Here is a 16430-nt window from a genome sequence, read left to right on the forward strand (position 1 = left end):
TTTTTCTTCTAAGCTTTATTTTATAAACATGTAAGAAAAGTTCTAGATGTTCATTGTTGGTCAGATTATGCAGTAACAGTCTGCCTCGAAGCGAGCATGCTATTCTCAAGGTTACCAAAAGCATTCTCTCCTTTTAGATCTTAAAAGAAAAAAAATGCTGTAGCTTCTAATTTACTTCCTATGACATAAGGTTTAAAAGCAAATATTTATGTATCAAACTTCTTCGTGCAGCAATTAAGTCACCTACGAAGCCACGATTTGCTGCTGACTTTAATCCAAAGTGCGTGGTGGCCTTCCACCATGACCGCATCAGGGCTCCCTGGGGGGTTTCATGAGTACTGCGGTAGGTAGGGGAGGGGCTGCGGGAAAGAGCTGTACCTCTCACCTGCTCAGCAGTGCCTCCTTGGGGCTCCTCCCCTACCTGCTGGCTGCTTCTTCTCCTATGCGGGGCCCATGCGCACTTTTCTGAAAAGCATTCTGGGCTATATGCACGATTCCCCAGCCAGTGCTTACAGAACTGTGTAACTTGCTGTGACAGCCAGCTCGTCAAAATCTGAGGTTTCCTCAGGTCTACTTGTGAGATTTTTTATCCTTAGATGCAATAGCGTCTGCACCCCTGACGAGTCTTCCCTTCTCAAATCAGGTAGTCTCACCTAGAATCAGCACGGCCTGCAGACAACGGTACCCAGCTGGGTTGGGTACACAGCTCCCTCAGTGGGAAGTGCTACTTATTCTGGGCTGGTGCGGTGGGAGGCCAGAGAGAACATGAAGACACCTGCTCCAGAGGAGCGCACAGGCTAGAAAGGAAACTGACGCAGGAAAGTCAAGTGTTGTATGTACACGGAACAAAACCAAGGACTGGCTATGAGGACGCGGGGCCTCAGAGGGTGGAGCCGCTCCTGAGGCCGGAGGGTTTACAAGTTCAGCACGGGCTTATGGAGGTCCCACAACATGGGCGTGGTAGTGGGCTCTGGCCGAGCCCCATGAACAAGTCACACATGGTCCCTGCTCTCACAGAGCTCACAGTCTAACACACACAAACTAGGAACAGGAAATTACAGTCCAGTGTACAGCTGTGCTGGGTTTGGGGGGTACAGTGATTTGGCAGTACATGGGTACACACATCACTTGGTTAAACACAACAGTATTTGTCTGAAAAAGCTGAAAGAGAAAAAAGAGGACAAGGAGAAAGGACAGTGACGTTCAGTTGTTTGAGCACTGGCGGGACCGGGCAAGCCTGTGTCTCTTGCGGCCCCTGCGGCCTGCCTCAGCCCCCAAGCTCCTCTACAGCAAGCTTCTCACCTGAGTGTGGTTCCGACACCTAAAAATAAGCGACTTTTGTACAACAAGTACAACAAGGGCCTAACTGCAGGCCGCACACTTCACCTAGCACAGTGCGCTGCTCCCACACAGGCAGAGCTCACTACAAGACATCTTGCAGTGCGGGCCTTCAACATGGTGCCTTCCCAGGCATTTCCAAGAAGAATTTTGATTACACTCAACTTTACCTTAGGTGCTTACTTTTTAACCTAACCCTAGCGTAAACCAAGAATTCTTCATGACAGGACCACAGGACACAGAAAAGGGGCCCACTTCCTGGCTCTCGAAGCTGAGGGTCACCTCCTAGAGGGGTCCCTAAGACCCTGAAGATGAGGGGAATAAAGAAGGTAAGGCTGAGGCACAGTGGGAGAGAGTGGGAGGTGGCGATATCACTGGGGTAGACAGCAGTGTGTGCAGCCTGGAAGGCTGATGAGCCCAAGATGGAGCCAGCAAACTAGCGAGTCAAGGGCAGGAGAATGGGGAGAACAGACCAGAGAGGCCAGAAGCGATCCTGACCAAATTTATAAGCTAGTAAAGGAGTCTGGAAGTCTGGAATTGATTCCAAGGGCGATGGTGAAGCTTGGGAAAGGTTTCAAGAAAAAAAAATAACAGCATCAGGTCTCTAAGAAAACTCATCCTGAAGCACATGAAAAGACGCCCAACATCATGGTCCTTAAAGAAACACACATCAAACCTACAGCAAGACACCACTTCACATGGGCAAACAGGAAGTGCTGGTGAAGACGTGGGGAAAGTGGGACCCTCACTGGAAATGACACAGCGGCTGGGGAAAACAGGTTGGTATCTCCTCAAAAGGTTAAAGACAGTGACAGTGGCAGTTTCACTCCTGGGTGCAAACCCAAGAGTAATGAAAACACACATTCACATAAAAGCTCACAGCAACATTATTCATAATAGCCAAGAAGTGGACACAAATGTCTACCAGCTGATGAGTGATAAATTAAAAATATGGTAAACAAAAAAAAGACAAAAAAATTCAAACTATGGCATATGCATACAACAGAATATTATTCAGCAATTTAAAAATGAAATACTGATGCATGCTACAACATGGATGAATCTCGAAAATATGTTAAGTGAAAGAAGCAAGTCACAAATACAAGGGTTCATGGAAAATGCATATCATGAAAAAACAAATGTGTGGATCTAAAAACATTTTTTACACCAAAACAAGCTTATCTTCAATTCCATTTTCCATGAATGTCCTGAAGTCTCTTGTAGAGACTTGGTATGTGACTGCACTAACATGAATGTCCAGACAGGTAAATCCACAAAGACGGAAAGCACCTCAGTAGCTGCCAAGGGCTAGAGAACAGGGAACGGGAGAGACGCTAAATGGGTGATGAAAATGTCCAGAAACTGAATATCATGATGGCTGTCCAACTCACACGGGTGAACGCATGCTCTGTAAATCACGTCTCAGTTGAGCTGCTAACACCACAGAAGCCCGTCCCGACTGCAGTGTGCAGAGTGGGAGGGAGATGGGGCAGAGGTGAGTGAAGAGGCTGCTGTGCAGCCCAGTGGGACGGACAGTACTGAACCGGGTGGGGGATCTGCTGGATGAGCCCAGAGGGGCCGGGGGAGAGGGTTTACAGCTTACTGTGGGTTCTAACAAGTTCTCCTGGGAACCTGGTACCAGAGATGGAGAGTGGGAAATAGAAGTGAGGTATCTGCAGTTGCTCTCAAGCAGCAAAATCGTATTTAACATCTCCTACATAGAAGGACTACGAGGGATACAGAAAGCGTGTCGCCCTGCTGCCCACATGGATGGGGAGTGCCATGAGCTGTCCTCACTGCTCATCCGCACTCCTAAGATCCAAAGACAGGGCCTGGACATGCAGGAGGCCCGTGCAACACTACAACGCTGAGTGCCTGAGTGCAGGCTGGGGAGAAAGAAGAAGGGTAAGCAGGCAAATAACTCTGGGAAACAAATGACAGCCTCTGGAGTCACCTGTGCGGGGTGTCTCTGCGGGAAGCGCAAGGCTGCTGCAGTGGCTACACACTGTCCCCCTTCTGTAGTCTTCTTGATCTTTAGCAGGAGACCGGGAGCACCTAAAGGCTCGGGGGCAAAGGGGCCTCAACTACCAGTGGGGGAGGGTCACGACTAAGACAAAAAGGGAGGCCTTTTCTAAACCCTGCGACCAAGCCGGCTGGGACCTTGAACACAAGGACATCTTTGTCTCATTAGGAAAACCAGAGACTGTAAAGGGATGAGGCTAAGTAAGTTCCTATCCACAAGCTAATGCACGCCCTCAGCTGTCTCCTTGAGCCCTCTCCCACCTGCAACAGAAGCCAGCGCTGGGCAGCCCAGGGCAGCACGGCTGAGATGTGCCGACAAGGCCAGAAGCTCTAGAGCAGCCCGCTCGTCTGCCAGGGGGAAAGGGAGGTCCATGGAACACAGCATGGGCTGTCATGCAGGTCTCTGACTCTACCAGCACTCAAACCCTGCCCCTCCTAAGAACCTGACCCTGGGCGAGAAGAGCTGAGAAAGCTCAGATACCTGAGGTCTCAGCTGACAGAGACACCAACATCATACCTTTCGCAGAATCCCAGGAAGCTGGAACCTACAGGGGTTCTGCGCTAAGCTTTCCAAAAGGAGGGGGAGAACAGGGTGACCAACAAAATACAGTACAATGCAGCTTTTGTCGCAGCTTTCAAGTTTCAAAAAAACAAAGCCCTTTGCTTTATTAGCAACATGTTCTGGATTCATTTGGACCCCAGTGGAATCAACTGTCAGTATGGCCATTAGCTCAGCCCCAAGATCTCTGGGGTCCAGGGCTCCAATAGAACACTCCAGGCAGGTGAAGAGCGGAGACAACACAAAAGGGACAAAGGCTTATTATTATCTCTGACTCTTTAAGTTCAAGTGAACTGAACTGAAACACTATTTTTAAGCCTGCAGAAGAAAACAAAGTTAAATACTTCCAGATAAAAATCAGACGACAAATGAATTGATCTCCTTTTTGAAGGAAAATTATCTGAAAGGAGTTTAAAACTAAAGCAACGAAAATTTCTGTAACTAGTATCTTATTTGCAGGTTTTGAAACAGTCTTAGAGTGCCACAACTTGGAAACAGAAAGAATAAATATTAAGGCATCACTTCTAAAGTGATGACAGACAGTTTCCCATCTCGGATGGATGGACCCTTTCCTACAGTGGACCCAAAGCAAGCGGAACTCTACATACAATGAACAAACTATACAGTCTGAGTCATTTAAAAATAATGAGACTCCTCTCTTTGCCTTCTTCCAAAGTATATAATATATATTTAACAGCACAAAAGAAGACACTACTTGAGCTTCCCCTGTAGCCAACAGGAAGAATTTCCACATATAAAAATTAAAAATTTAAACTTTTAAATCATTAATATTTCTTAAACATAATACTTAAAAATTGTTCAACATTAACCCACAACCCCACCCCAGCACAAAAATCAATCCCAAATCCAGAAGTCACAGTTTTTTGTTCCTAAAAATCCCAGCACTGAACATCTTGATCTTCACGTCAAGCTGACAGCCAGAAAGAGGCCTCTAACAGAAATCCCCCGGGGAGGAATGGAAGGGCGATCAATGCTGTGTCTCTTATCTACCTGGGCGGAACTGGTGCACCTCTGAGGTCAGGTCCGTGAGATTCGGCCCCACACTAGGGTCCTGGAAGGGTGAGCTGGCAGCTTCCCTCATCTTCCCCCTCGAAGGCTGTCCAATAAGCACCTGGGAATTGACTTTTCTTGGGAAAAGGGTGCTGGTAACAGCTGTCAGGGCCAAGGCAATAGTGAGAAGTTCAGTTCTCTGCTCTTTGGATGAACTGTGTAAAACATTTCTTTTAAAAGACACAATGTTAAAAATATTAAGAAAAACGTCTACAAAATCTGGAGGGCTGCCTTTTCCTCAAAAGGGTAAAGCTTGTGGGGCGGTGGGAAGAGAATCGAGGGCCCAGAACTACAACTCTGCAGCAAAAGCCAGAGCGATGCCCTTCAAAACTCATCACATTCTTACAGACGTCTTGCGCAAGAGGCAAGAGCTGACAGTGACTGTGTGAGTCAGAGCAGGAGGGCGCCAACTCCTGCAGGGGGAGCTTCCTACTGTGCACCCCACCCTGTGCGAGAAGGTCAGGCCTGAGGGCAGCTGCCACAAGCCCCGGGGGCATCAGGACTCTGCCTCTGAACCAGAGCTGCTTTCCCGACTAACTTCAATCTGGAGAGATGGTAAGTGATCTAACCGGCTCTTCTTTTGGCGAGACTGTTCTTTCTCCTTTATCAGAGCCCCCCATGCCCTTTGCAGCTCGGAGTCATCTTCCTCAGTGCCAGGCGCCCTGTGGTCCACTTTCTTTGTATTCTTTTCTTTGGTCTTGGGTGCAGATCCTAAGCGAGTCCATAAGCCACCTGTTTGGGTGAGAAGGCACTTGAGTCAGCAGTCAATGCCAAGAGCCGGGTAGTGCTGGGGAAGCAGGGGCACTGCCAATGCCTGCTGTACAGGAAAGACCAGTGGCCTGTGGCACTTGCAGCCACAGCACAGCCTTGGGTAGGCAACCCCACTTCCCTGGCTGCAGTTTGGCCTGCAAATGCAGGGCTCTGAACTCAAAGGGATATTGTTACCCTTGGGCATACATCCAAAGAATTACCCAAGAAGCTGTCTCCTGCCACAGCTAGCTGTGCTCCCTGGTGAGACCCACCAGGACCTGCGTACCACTTCAGTCTGCCAGGAGTGGGTGGGCCATTCTCTCATGTGTTTTTAGCTCTAACACTCTGTGAACTGATGGGCCCAGTATACTGTGAACATTCATATTTTCTGCCCACTATCCATTACTTTTTAAAATGTTATCTTATTAAAATCTAACATTAGACAAAAAGTGTGCAAAAAGGGCCAGTGTCATGTTGTAGTGGGTAAAGCCACCACCCATGATGCCAGCAACTCACAAGGGTGCCGGTTTGAGTCCCAGCTGCTCCATTTCTGATCCAGCTCCCTGCTAATGTGCCTAGGAAAGCAGCAAAGGATAGCTCAAGTGCTTGGGCCCCTGCACCCATGTGGGAGACAAGGAAGAAGCTCCTGGCTCCTGGCTTTGGTCTGGCCCAGCCCCAGCTATTGTAGACATTTGGGGAGTAAACCAGGAGATGGAAGAGCTCTCTCTCTCTCTCTCTCTCTCTCTCTCTCTCTCTCTGTAACTCTTTCAAATAAATAAGGGGAAGGGAGGGGAGGGGAGGGGAGGGGAGGGGAGGGGAACTGGGAGTTGCTCAGGACACCATCAAGAAAAAAAAGTGTGCAGCACTTTGGAACAGCCACACTTACAAGTTTCACGTGGGAAAATGATTATAATAAAATGCAATATGGAAGAAGTAGGCTATGTATGAATATGTGGAACAAAGACAGAACACATGAAACTGAAAAAGAATTTGTGCTGAACAGAAAGAACCAGGGTTGTGGGACTTTTCTGTTCTTTTAAACCTTTCTTACTGTTAGGATGATGATGGTGGTGGTGGTGACAACAATTATAACAGAAGAGAAAAAATGGTTCACTCTTGGCATGTGCCATTTCCTGCCTTATGCTTCTATGCTAACCCATTTGCCCTCCGCTCTTACCCAAACCCCTCCCAGCAGATTTAAGTGTCACCATGTCACCAACCTGACTTCTTCTCTCGAGTATCTGAGTAGAGGCCTTTAATATCTTGCCTGGGAACACCTAGCCGACTGTGCACATCAGAAGAGGGCTCTCTCCGAGCAACTGGGTTACCACTAAAAGCCTTCTCTGGAGAATATGGTCTTTTTCCTAACCGCTGGCGTATATCTGGAAAAGAGAAAAAGCACTGTGACCACGTGCGTACTTTACCACCTGTGCCGATGACTGGAGCTCCCCTGAAGGGGACTGGGCACCCGACACGCTCGGGCTTCTAAAAGGCTTTTCTTTCCAGAATCTGTTTGCATGTCTCTAAGAAAATTTGGAGATAAAGGCCACTAGACGAGGAGAATCTCTGCTGATTCTCCAGAAAAAAATGTTTGAAGGAGAATCAATTTTTTTTTGGTAGAACCAAGCAAATTAAATAATTGCAGCAAAAAATTTCAACTAACAAACAAAACTACAAGTTCCTAAGAGCAGAAGCCACAATCTAAACACGTAAGTAGTTTCCAATAAACTTACTATATGTAACCAATAAATATAATGAGACAGGAGAAAGCAAAGGATCAAGACGACACACACACACACACGCACACACACTTCGCCCACCTCACTGAAAGCTCTCTGATAGCAGCACGCATTTCTCGCATGACTCTGGCTGAGCCCTTGGTTTCTCCAACTTTCTTCCCATGATGCCCAGTACCGAATCTTCCTTCATGGGGCTTCTTGTCCTCATTGTCTCCACTGTCCTTGACCTAGATCAGGCCCTTGTTACTTAAACCACCCCCAAGTTATCTTTCTAAAGCCGGTATATGGTCAAAAAATCAGGCTTGCCGATTGAGCCCTGTTCCCTCTCCAAGGCCTAGCTCTGAAGCCCCCTTCCCTGAGACGCCTTCCACTGTTCTCCCTGGAGGTCAACGGTGTGCCCTCCGAGGACTCGGAATGTTCCCAGTCTTGGAGTCCTGGCCCAGAGCAGGCACAGTCACATGCTCGCTCTAGGAGTGTCTGGGCACATCAATGATCCAGATCAAACTCCTAACCACTTACACAACCACTCAACTTAATTTCTATGATTCTTCTGTATAAACTATGTTAATGGCATATAGAGTAAAAGAAGTGTTTGGGACAAAAATACTGAAAGCCTGTCTGGCAAAAGTCTGTTCTTCACATCCTAAAGCAGCACAGCATCATCACAAACAGAACGTTCAGCCCCGACCCCGTCCCTGCCCCGATCTGCGTGCCGGAGCTCAGATGAAGAATACCACCTGATTTTGTACTGCTGCCAGGTGGCCGTGGACGTGAATGCTGGCGTTTTTCATCTAACAGATGCCGTACATCTGCAAATTTCTCAGTTGGTAATTTGCTACCAATTCGGTTTTTGATATTGCTTGTGGAAATGCTATCTGCCTTCATGGAGTTCCTTTAAAAATAAAAAAGGCACAGTTAATCCACTTCGGAGAAAATGATTTTTAAGAAATCCAATCCAAAGGCCAGGGTTGTGGCATAGCAGGCAAAGCTGCTGCCTGCAATGCCAGCATCCCACATGAGTGCCAGTTCAAAGTCCCAGCCACTCCATTTCCAATCCAGCTCCCTGCAAATGTGCCTCAGAAAGCAGCAGAAGATGGCCCAAGTCCTTGGGCCCCTGCACCCATGTGGGAGACCCAGAAGCAGCTCCTGTCTTTGGTCTGGCCCAGCTCCAGCCATTGCAGACATCTGGGGAGTGAACCAGAGGATGGCAGATCTCACTATCTTTCTATCTCAGCCCTTCAAATAAATCAAATGGAAACAAAACAAAACAAAAAAACAAAAAAAACCACAACACGACACAGTCAGAGTCTATTGTCCCTTCTTCTGGTCAAGGAAAACTTCTAGGTCAAAGAGATCTATTACCACGCTAGGTGCAGCATGATTCTGGCAGCAGTTTCTATCAGAAGGGTCTCTGAAAACTAAACATACAAATGTAAACAAGGTCATACAAACAAATCAACATGAAAAGTCTTTTTTTTTTATTCCATCTAATATGCCTCCAAAGGCACCTTAGAGACACCAGACCTAGACTCTAACCCTTGGAGCTATAGATACACCACATGCTCAGCCCTACTAATAATAAAGAAATGCACATTCACGGGGCCGGAGCTGTGGCATAGTGGATAGAGCCGCCACCTCCAGTGCTGGAATCCCATATGGGCGCCAGTTCGAGTTCCAGCTGCTCCACTTCCCATCCAGCTCTCTGCTGTGGCCTGGGAAGGCAGTGAGAGATGGCTCAAGTCCTTGGGCCCCTGCACCTAGAGGTCTTCCTCTGGAAGACCCAGAGGAGGCTCCTAGCTCCTGGCTTTGGATCGGTGCAGCTCTGGCTGTTGTGGCTAACTGAGGAGTGAACCAGCCAATGGAAGATCGATCTCTCTCTCTCTCTCTCTCTCTCTCTCCTCTATCTGTGTAACTCTTTCAAATACAATAAATAAATCTTTAAATTTTAAAAAAGAAGAAGAAATGCGCATTCACATAACCTTTCCTGTTACTGTTAGTGAGTAAAGATGCTAACACCTAAGGCTGGTGAGACCGTAGCTAACAGGTGGCAATGTGAATGAGAAAACCCTTCTAAGAGGAATTCAGCAATGCTTATCACATTGTAAAACATGCATCTGCTGTCAAACAACTAAAGAATTTAACTAGTTAGTGAGAGAGTAAGAATACAGACCAAAATGCCTAGCAACGATGGATTAAAGAACCATACTTTCAAACAATGAATTACTTGCAGTCGAGTAAAATAATAGATGGCTATGATATATAAAATGGGAAAAGCACAGCACAAACACCAATAGCTCAAGCTCATTTGATACAAATACGTCTACAGTCTTTTCCTTTAGTTGTGCAGATACATGAAAAACAGCTGGCCGCTCATTCACCTAACTGCTGACAGCCGCTGACATCAGGAGAGGACAGCGATTTCATTTCTATTCTGTCTACAGTTTTCACACAAGGATCGCCGCTTGTACACAGGGAAAATCGGCTGTTTCATTCAACTGCTACAAAGGACTAAAATTAGAATAGATAAATGATCATAAGATTAAGAGGAATTGACAAACTTGTAATTAATACTTAAAATCAAATTAGAAGCTAAAGTTGAAAAAGTTTTAAAAAAAGCACCGTACCTAATACTCTTCAACTGAGATTCCACTTCATCAGCATACATAGTCATTTTCATGCTTTTCTTTGGTGAGGGAGTGGAAATCATTTTCAGTTCGAGATCATAGTCCATTTCATCCGAGTCTGAGCTGCTGTCACTCGACCGCCTGGATGCGCTCCGCTCCCGTGCCTGCCTGACAGCCGGGAGCTCCTCGTGGTACTCTACCACCACCCTGTCGTCTGCATCCATGTCCTGGTCCTCCTCCTCCTCCTCCTCTTCCTCCTCTTCAATGGGCTCCTCAGGAACATTCACCAGTCCTGAAGAAATGTAACCAAGACCATCAGGAAAAGCACTAACATTCCATTCCAACCTGTGACCTTCTGATAAGATGAGGTCTCCCTCCAAGATTTTACTGGTGCACTGCCTAGAACAGTGCCAAACTGGATACCAACGCGATGTCTACAGCCCAAGAACAGTCTGATCAAGTATGACTGAGCAGCCTAGCGGAATACTGTAAAGTCACTTAAAACACAGTAAACCTCCATTACTCACAGGTTTTATATTTCTGACCTTGGCAAATTTACTGGTAGCTCCAGAATCAATACCTGAAGTATTTCCACCGTCATTTGCAGAGGAGTACAGAGCAACAACAACAAAAACCTAAGTCAGCAGACACACACATTCCCACACAAAGCAACAGCTCTCTGCTTATTTCATCCTCAGCCTGTACACAGGCATCCTTTCCACAGTCTACTGAGGGCCACCTGTCCTACAGCCCTGTGCTTTTTGCTTAGGTAGCCCCCTGTTTCAAATGGCCCCTAGGCGTGGCACTGAAAGGGGTCCAGTGCCCTTAAGCACAAGGCAGCTCTAATCTGTCTTTGCAGGGAAACCGCCTGCGTGAAATGAGCCTCACTTAGGCAAGTCACAAGGCTGGTGGTTCTGAATTCAGCTAATGAATCAGTAATTAATTTACATATACAAATAACACATTTCCTTTATTAAAAAAAGTGTCTTCAAACAGAAAACCATATAAAAAACCAATTCTACATACTAATCAGTTGAGGCAAATGGTGTGACCACAGGCTTTACATGGATCAGTACTTGCTGATTCAGTGTTCCCTAACTGTATTTACAGAATACACTCACCTCAAACAACAAAAATTAACTGTAATTTTAAAGTTAAAGGAAGAACACTTATGGTAAGAGGAACAAGCAAGATGGAAATTATATATTCACAAGGATTATAATATTGGCCGGCGCCGCGGCTCACTTGGCTAATCCTCCGCACCCACATGGGAGACCGGGAGGGAAGCGCCTGGCTCCTGGCTTCGGATCAGCGCAGTGCCGGCCGCAGTGGCCATTTGGGGGTGAACCAACGGAAGGAAGACCTTTCTCTCTGTCTCTCTCTAACTCTGCCTGTCAAAAAAAAAAAAAAAAAATTATAATATCTACTATTAAAAGAGACAAATGGGAAAAATATAAAAAATGAAATCAGTTGTTCCATTAGCATGCTAGAATTAGAGGTAATTTGCTTTTTGATATATTTAATAGGAATAGAAAAAGTATATGATAAAAATATCTTAAAGCAACTGAAATTGGAAAAATGTAACTATACTAAAAAGTATGTACATTATTAATATGCAGCTCTCAAACATGAAATTTTGTATATTTGCATTAAATAAAAATGTGCAGATTTCATCTCTTCCTATCTTACTACAGGACATACATGTTGCCTGTTACCTGTCTGTATGCTGCCTTGGCACACTAAAAATTCTACAGTAGGTTAACATAATGAAAATGGTTCTTTCATAAAAAGCACCTCCCATGAAAAAAAAGGAGAAAGTAACTGAGACACGACACCCCACTTTTCTGAGGCGCCCTCGTGCACAAGACAGTAAGTTTAAAGCCCTCAACACAGCAGCCTAGTTTCATTATCAGAAAGGGAACAATAAAATCAGATCATCTTATGAAATAACCTGAAAAATTGTTTTTCATGCAGCTGTCGATATTCACAGAAGAATCAGGTTCCTAAGGAAAGTTTTATTTATTTTCCCTATGTCGCATTTGGTCTTTTTTGTTAGAACAGCTTTATAAAATCACTTGACCTCTTGGTAAGCACAATTTAAAATTAACTGTGACTTGACTGACTTTCCTATATGTTGGCAGAGGGTGAAGGCAAGAAAGAGAGGATGATAAAGTTTGGAACCTTAAAAGACTGTATTAAGAATAAAAATATGATTTTGCGAGCCAAATATGTGTCTACCAAGAGCTGAGCACGCAACTACCGGAATGTCGATGTTTATACGATGTCAAGCCAACGTCATCCCCAATCAGAGCTCGCTTCTTGATCACATCCCGCTGAATGCGACGGGAATGGTATCTTCGCTTCCTGTAACATTGGCAAAACAAGAACATCATCAAAACCGATAGGAGGACCTTGAAACCCGCTAATTCATTTTAACTAAACCCTGACACAATGTTAGGGGCTGAAATAGAGATCCTTTTAATGACAAGGACACTCAGCATCCTCACACCATTTACCACATTAACAAACATGAATTCATCCCTCCCGTCTTCCCTTCAGTCCTGAGCTTTTGATATTCCCCTACAGAATAGTATCCAGGGCTGCCATTGTGGTGTAGCAGGTTAAGCCGCCACCTGTAATGCCAACACCCCATATGGGTGCTGGTTCGAGTCCCAGCTACTCCACTTCTGATCCAGTTCTCTGCTAAATGCACCTGGGAAAGTAGCAGAGGATGGCCCATTTGGGGAGTGAACCAGTGGACAGAAGGTCTATCTCTCCTCTCTCTAATTCTTTCAAATAAATAACACCATCTTTTTAAAAATTCAGAAAGGCTTAAGTCCTACTTAAACAATTGAACTTTATGGCTTTTGACTCACCAAGAATTGCTAAGAATTCCTTTCATGCCTCCATAATTAGGATTCCCATATTTCATGTAGTACTGACTCCTTCTGGCTGCTCCAAGCTCCTTTTTGTCATCTAAAAATCAATTACAACAGTTATCTAGGATTTCCTGTGGATGTGAGGACAATGTTGAATGGTTTAAAAAATAAGTTTTCTACAGCTGAGATCAGATCAGTGCAATCAATGAATCAGGAGAGATTCACAGGGCCAGTGCTGTGGATAGCGGGTAAAGCTGCCACCTGCAGTGCCAGCATCCCATATGGGCGCTGGTTCCAGTCCCGGCTGCTCCACTTCCCATCCAGCTCTCTGCTATGGCCTGGGAAAGCAATGGAAGATGGCCCAAGTCTTTGGGCCCCTGTGCCCAAGTGGGAGACCCGGAAGAAGCTCCCGGCTCTTGGCTTCAGACTGGCCCAGCTCTGGCCATTGCGGCCATTTGGGGAGTGAACTAGTGGAAGGAAGACTCCTCTCTCCCTCTCTCTTTCTGTCTCTTTCTCTCTCTGCATCTCTGTAACTCTTTCAAATAAATAAATAAGTCTTAAAAAAAAAAAAAGACAAAAGGAAAGATTCACTATATTCACTCTGAATGCCTACTAAGCCAATGTAGTGTGGGAGGCATAGAGGTAAATAGAGATGACCAAGGTAAAGCTGTCATGTAGATGACTAACTTACCAGGAAAAATGCTTAAAATAAAAATAAAAGTAAAATTCTCAGATGCGTGAGCCTGACCTGTCTAAAGCTGCCCCTGAAAGACTCTTGCTTGTGAATCACAACACTCTAACATAGAATAAGAGAGAAAGAAACAGACGAGACACAATTCCATATATTTAGTGCATCTTTTTTTTTCTAGCTAATTGTACGGTTCTTCAAAAAGGCTTAAAAAAAGCCTGCATAATGCTATACTTTCCGTGTGTACTCAACAGCCACTCCAGTGGAATGTACACGTGAAAAAAATCAGATTCATCAGGTTCAAACGCCAGCCACCAGTGAGGAAAGGTGATCAGGGCTAACACGTTTTATCAAAAGCAGTAAAGGCCCCTGACACCTCCACACACACTCTGACTGTCGAGGACAAACACCATGGTAATGCAGCCAGTGCAAAACACACCAGCAGTGCACACTTCCCAGAAAAGAAACACCCACCACTTCCTTCATTCCAGATTTGGGGCAGGTAAGTATAACCTGCATCTAGAAAATCACAATGGTGGGGCCGGCACTGTGGCACAGCAGGTAAAGCGCTGCCTGCAGTGCTGACATCCCATATGGGTGCTGGTTCAAGTCCTGGCTGCTCCACTTCCAATCTAGCTCTCTGTCATGGAAAGCAGTGGAAGATGGCCCAAGTTCTAAGGCCCCTGCAATCAGGTGGGAGACCCAGAAGCTCCTGGCTTTGACCTGGCCCAGCTCTGGCCACTGGGGTCATTTGGGGAGTGAACCAGTGGATGGAAGACCTCTCTCTCTGCCTCTGCCTCTCTATAACTCTGCCTTTCAATAAATCAAATAAACCTTAAAAAGAAAAAAAGAAAGCAAATCACAACAGTTTGTGTTGTGCAGGAAAGTAGGAAAGCAGACGAAGAATGATGGGGCAAGTCTAGAGTCAAAACACAGCCTGAAGGGGCTTTACTGGCCCAATCCAGAAGCATCTGTTTATCAAAATAATGACAGCAATGCACGATAATCCACCAAATAAATAAGAATCCAGGAGTCTAAACAGATAATAAGTAAACAGATACGTAACAAAGGCAGACTGCCAATCAATAAAGAAACGATGGAGTTAGAAATCATCAATGATGTTAATGCTACTGCCTGAAAGTCTGACCTGCAGCCAGCACTGCATAATCTGTTCTCTCCCATTATAAATGGAAAAACAGTAAATTTACAGTGAAAAGGCAGAGTGAGAGAGAATGATCAATCTTCCATCTGCTGGTTCACTTCCCAAATGGCTTGCCTTTTTTTTTTTTTTTTTTTTTTTTTGACAGGCAGAGTGGATAGTGAGAGAGAGAGACAGACAGAGAGAAAGGTCTTCCTTTGCCATTGGTTCACCCTCCAATGGCTGCCATGGCTGGCGTGCTGCAGCTGGCGCACCGTGCTGATCCGAAGGCAGGAGCCAGGTGCTTCTCCTGGTCTCCCATGGGGTGCAGGGCCCAAGCACTTGGGCCATCCTCCACTGCACTCCCGGGCCACAACAGAGAGCTGGCCTGGAAGAGGGGCAACCGGGAAAGAATCCAGCGCCCCGACTGGGACTAGAACCCGGTGTGCCGGCACCGCTAGGTGGAGGATTAGCCTAGTGAGCCGCGGCTCCGGCCCCAAATGGCTTTCAATAGCCAGGGCAGGGTCAGGCCAAAGCCAGGAGGCAGGAACTCCATCCAGATCTCAGACGTGGGTGGCAGGGCCACTTGGGCCAAAACCTGCTGCCTTCCCAGGTACATTAGTAGGAAGCTGGACCAGAAGCAGAGCAGCCGGGACCCAAACTAGCACTCCAAAATGGGATGCCAGTGTCACAAGCAGCAGTGGTTTAACTGGCTACAACACAACACCAGCCCATCACTACTCTAACTAAGTGAAAAAATAACATCCTTGGAAAGGGGACAAACAAATATCATGTGTCCCCTGACATGATGAACTGAAAATGGCTGATTTATCACCAATATGGTATGCTCACATCAAATGCACAACCTAAAACTAATTAGGAGGAAACACCAAACTGAGGGGCATTCTATCTATTAAATAATGAGGCCATACACTCCAAAACTCTCAGTCAAGGAATGCACAATAGAGTCATTGCAGATTAAGAGACTAAGAAGGGCCAGCGCCGCAGCTCAATAGGCTAATCCTCCGCCTAGCGGCGCCAGCACACCGGATTCTAGTCCCAGTTGGGGCGCCGGATTCTGTCCCAGTAGCCCCTCTTCCAGGCCAGCTTTCTGCTGTGGCCCGGGAGGGCAGTGGAGGATGGCCCAAGTGCTTGGGCCCTGCACCCCATAGGAGACCAGGAGAAGCACCTGGCTCCTGGCTTCAGATCAGCGCAGTGCGCCAGCCGCAGCGCGCCAGCCGTGGCAGCCATTGGAAGGTGAACCAACGGCAAAAGGAAGACTTTTCTCTCTATCTCTCTCTCTCACTGTCCACTCTGCCTGTCAAAATAAAAAATAAATAAATAAATAAATAAAAAAGAGACTAGGGGACCAGTGTTGTGGCACAGTGGGTTAAGTCATTGCTGCATCCCAAATGGGCACCGGTTCAAATTTTGGCTGCTCCACTTCCCATCCAGCTCTCTGCTTTGGCCTGGGAAAGCAATGGAAGATGGCCCAAGTGCTCGGGCCCCTGCACCTGCATGGGAGACCCAGATGAAGCTCCTGTCTCCTGGTTTTGGCCTGGCCCAGTCCCAGTCATTGTGGCAACTGAAAGTGAACCACTGGAAAAAGAGCTCTCTTTCTC

At 46.3% G+C, this 16430-nt stretch overlaps 1 protein-coding gene across 2 annotated transcripts in view; it reads right to left on the bottom strand.

Moving 5' to 3' along the window:
• The window catches only part of NCBP3 (nuclear cap binding subunit 3), a 34536-nt gene continuing 18106 nt past the window's right edge, over window positions 1-16430 (bottom strand). For both annotated transcript variants that reach the window (XM_008270875.4, XM_008270876.4), the window contains exons 8-14: window positions 12980-13079; window positions 12364-12467; window positions 10104-10395; window positions 8217-8371; window positions 6961-7122; window positions 5560-5722; window positions 1-5092 (exon numbers count right to left, since the gene is read on the bottom strand). In XM_008270875.4, coding sequence (XP_008269097.1) covers window positions 4984-5092; window positions 5560-5722; window positions 6961-7122; window positions 8217-8371; window positions 10104-10395; window positions 12364-12467; window positions 12980-13079 — 1085 coding nt within the window. In that variant the 3' untranslated portion in view covers window positions 1-4983. The remainder of the gene's footprint in view (window positions 5093-5559; window positions 5723-6960; window positions 7123-8216; window positions 8372-10103; window positions 10396-12363; window positions 12468-12979; window positions 13080-16430) is intronic.

The sequence above is a fragment of the Oryctolagus cuniculus genome, chromosome 17 (genome assembly GCF_964237555.1).
Source record: "Oryctolagus cuniculus chromosome 17, mOryCun1.1, whole genome shotgun sequence".
Taxonomy (NCBI): Eukaryota; Metazoa; Chordata; class Mammalia; order Lagomorpha; family Leporidae; genus Oryctolagus; species Oryctolagus cuniculus.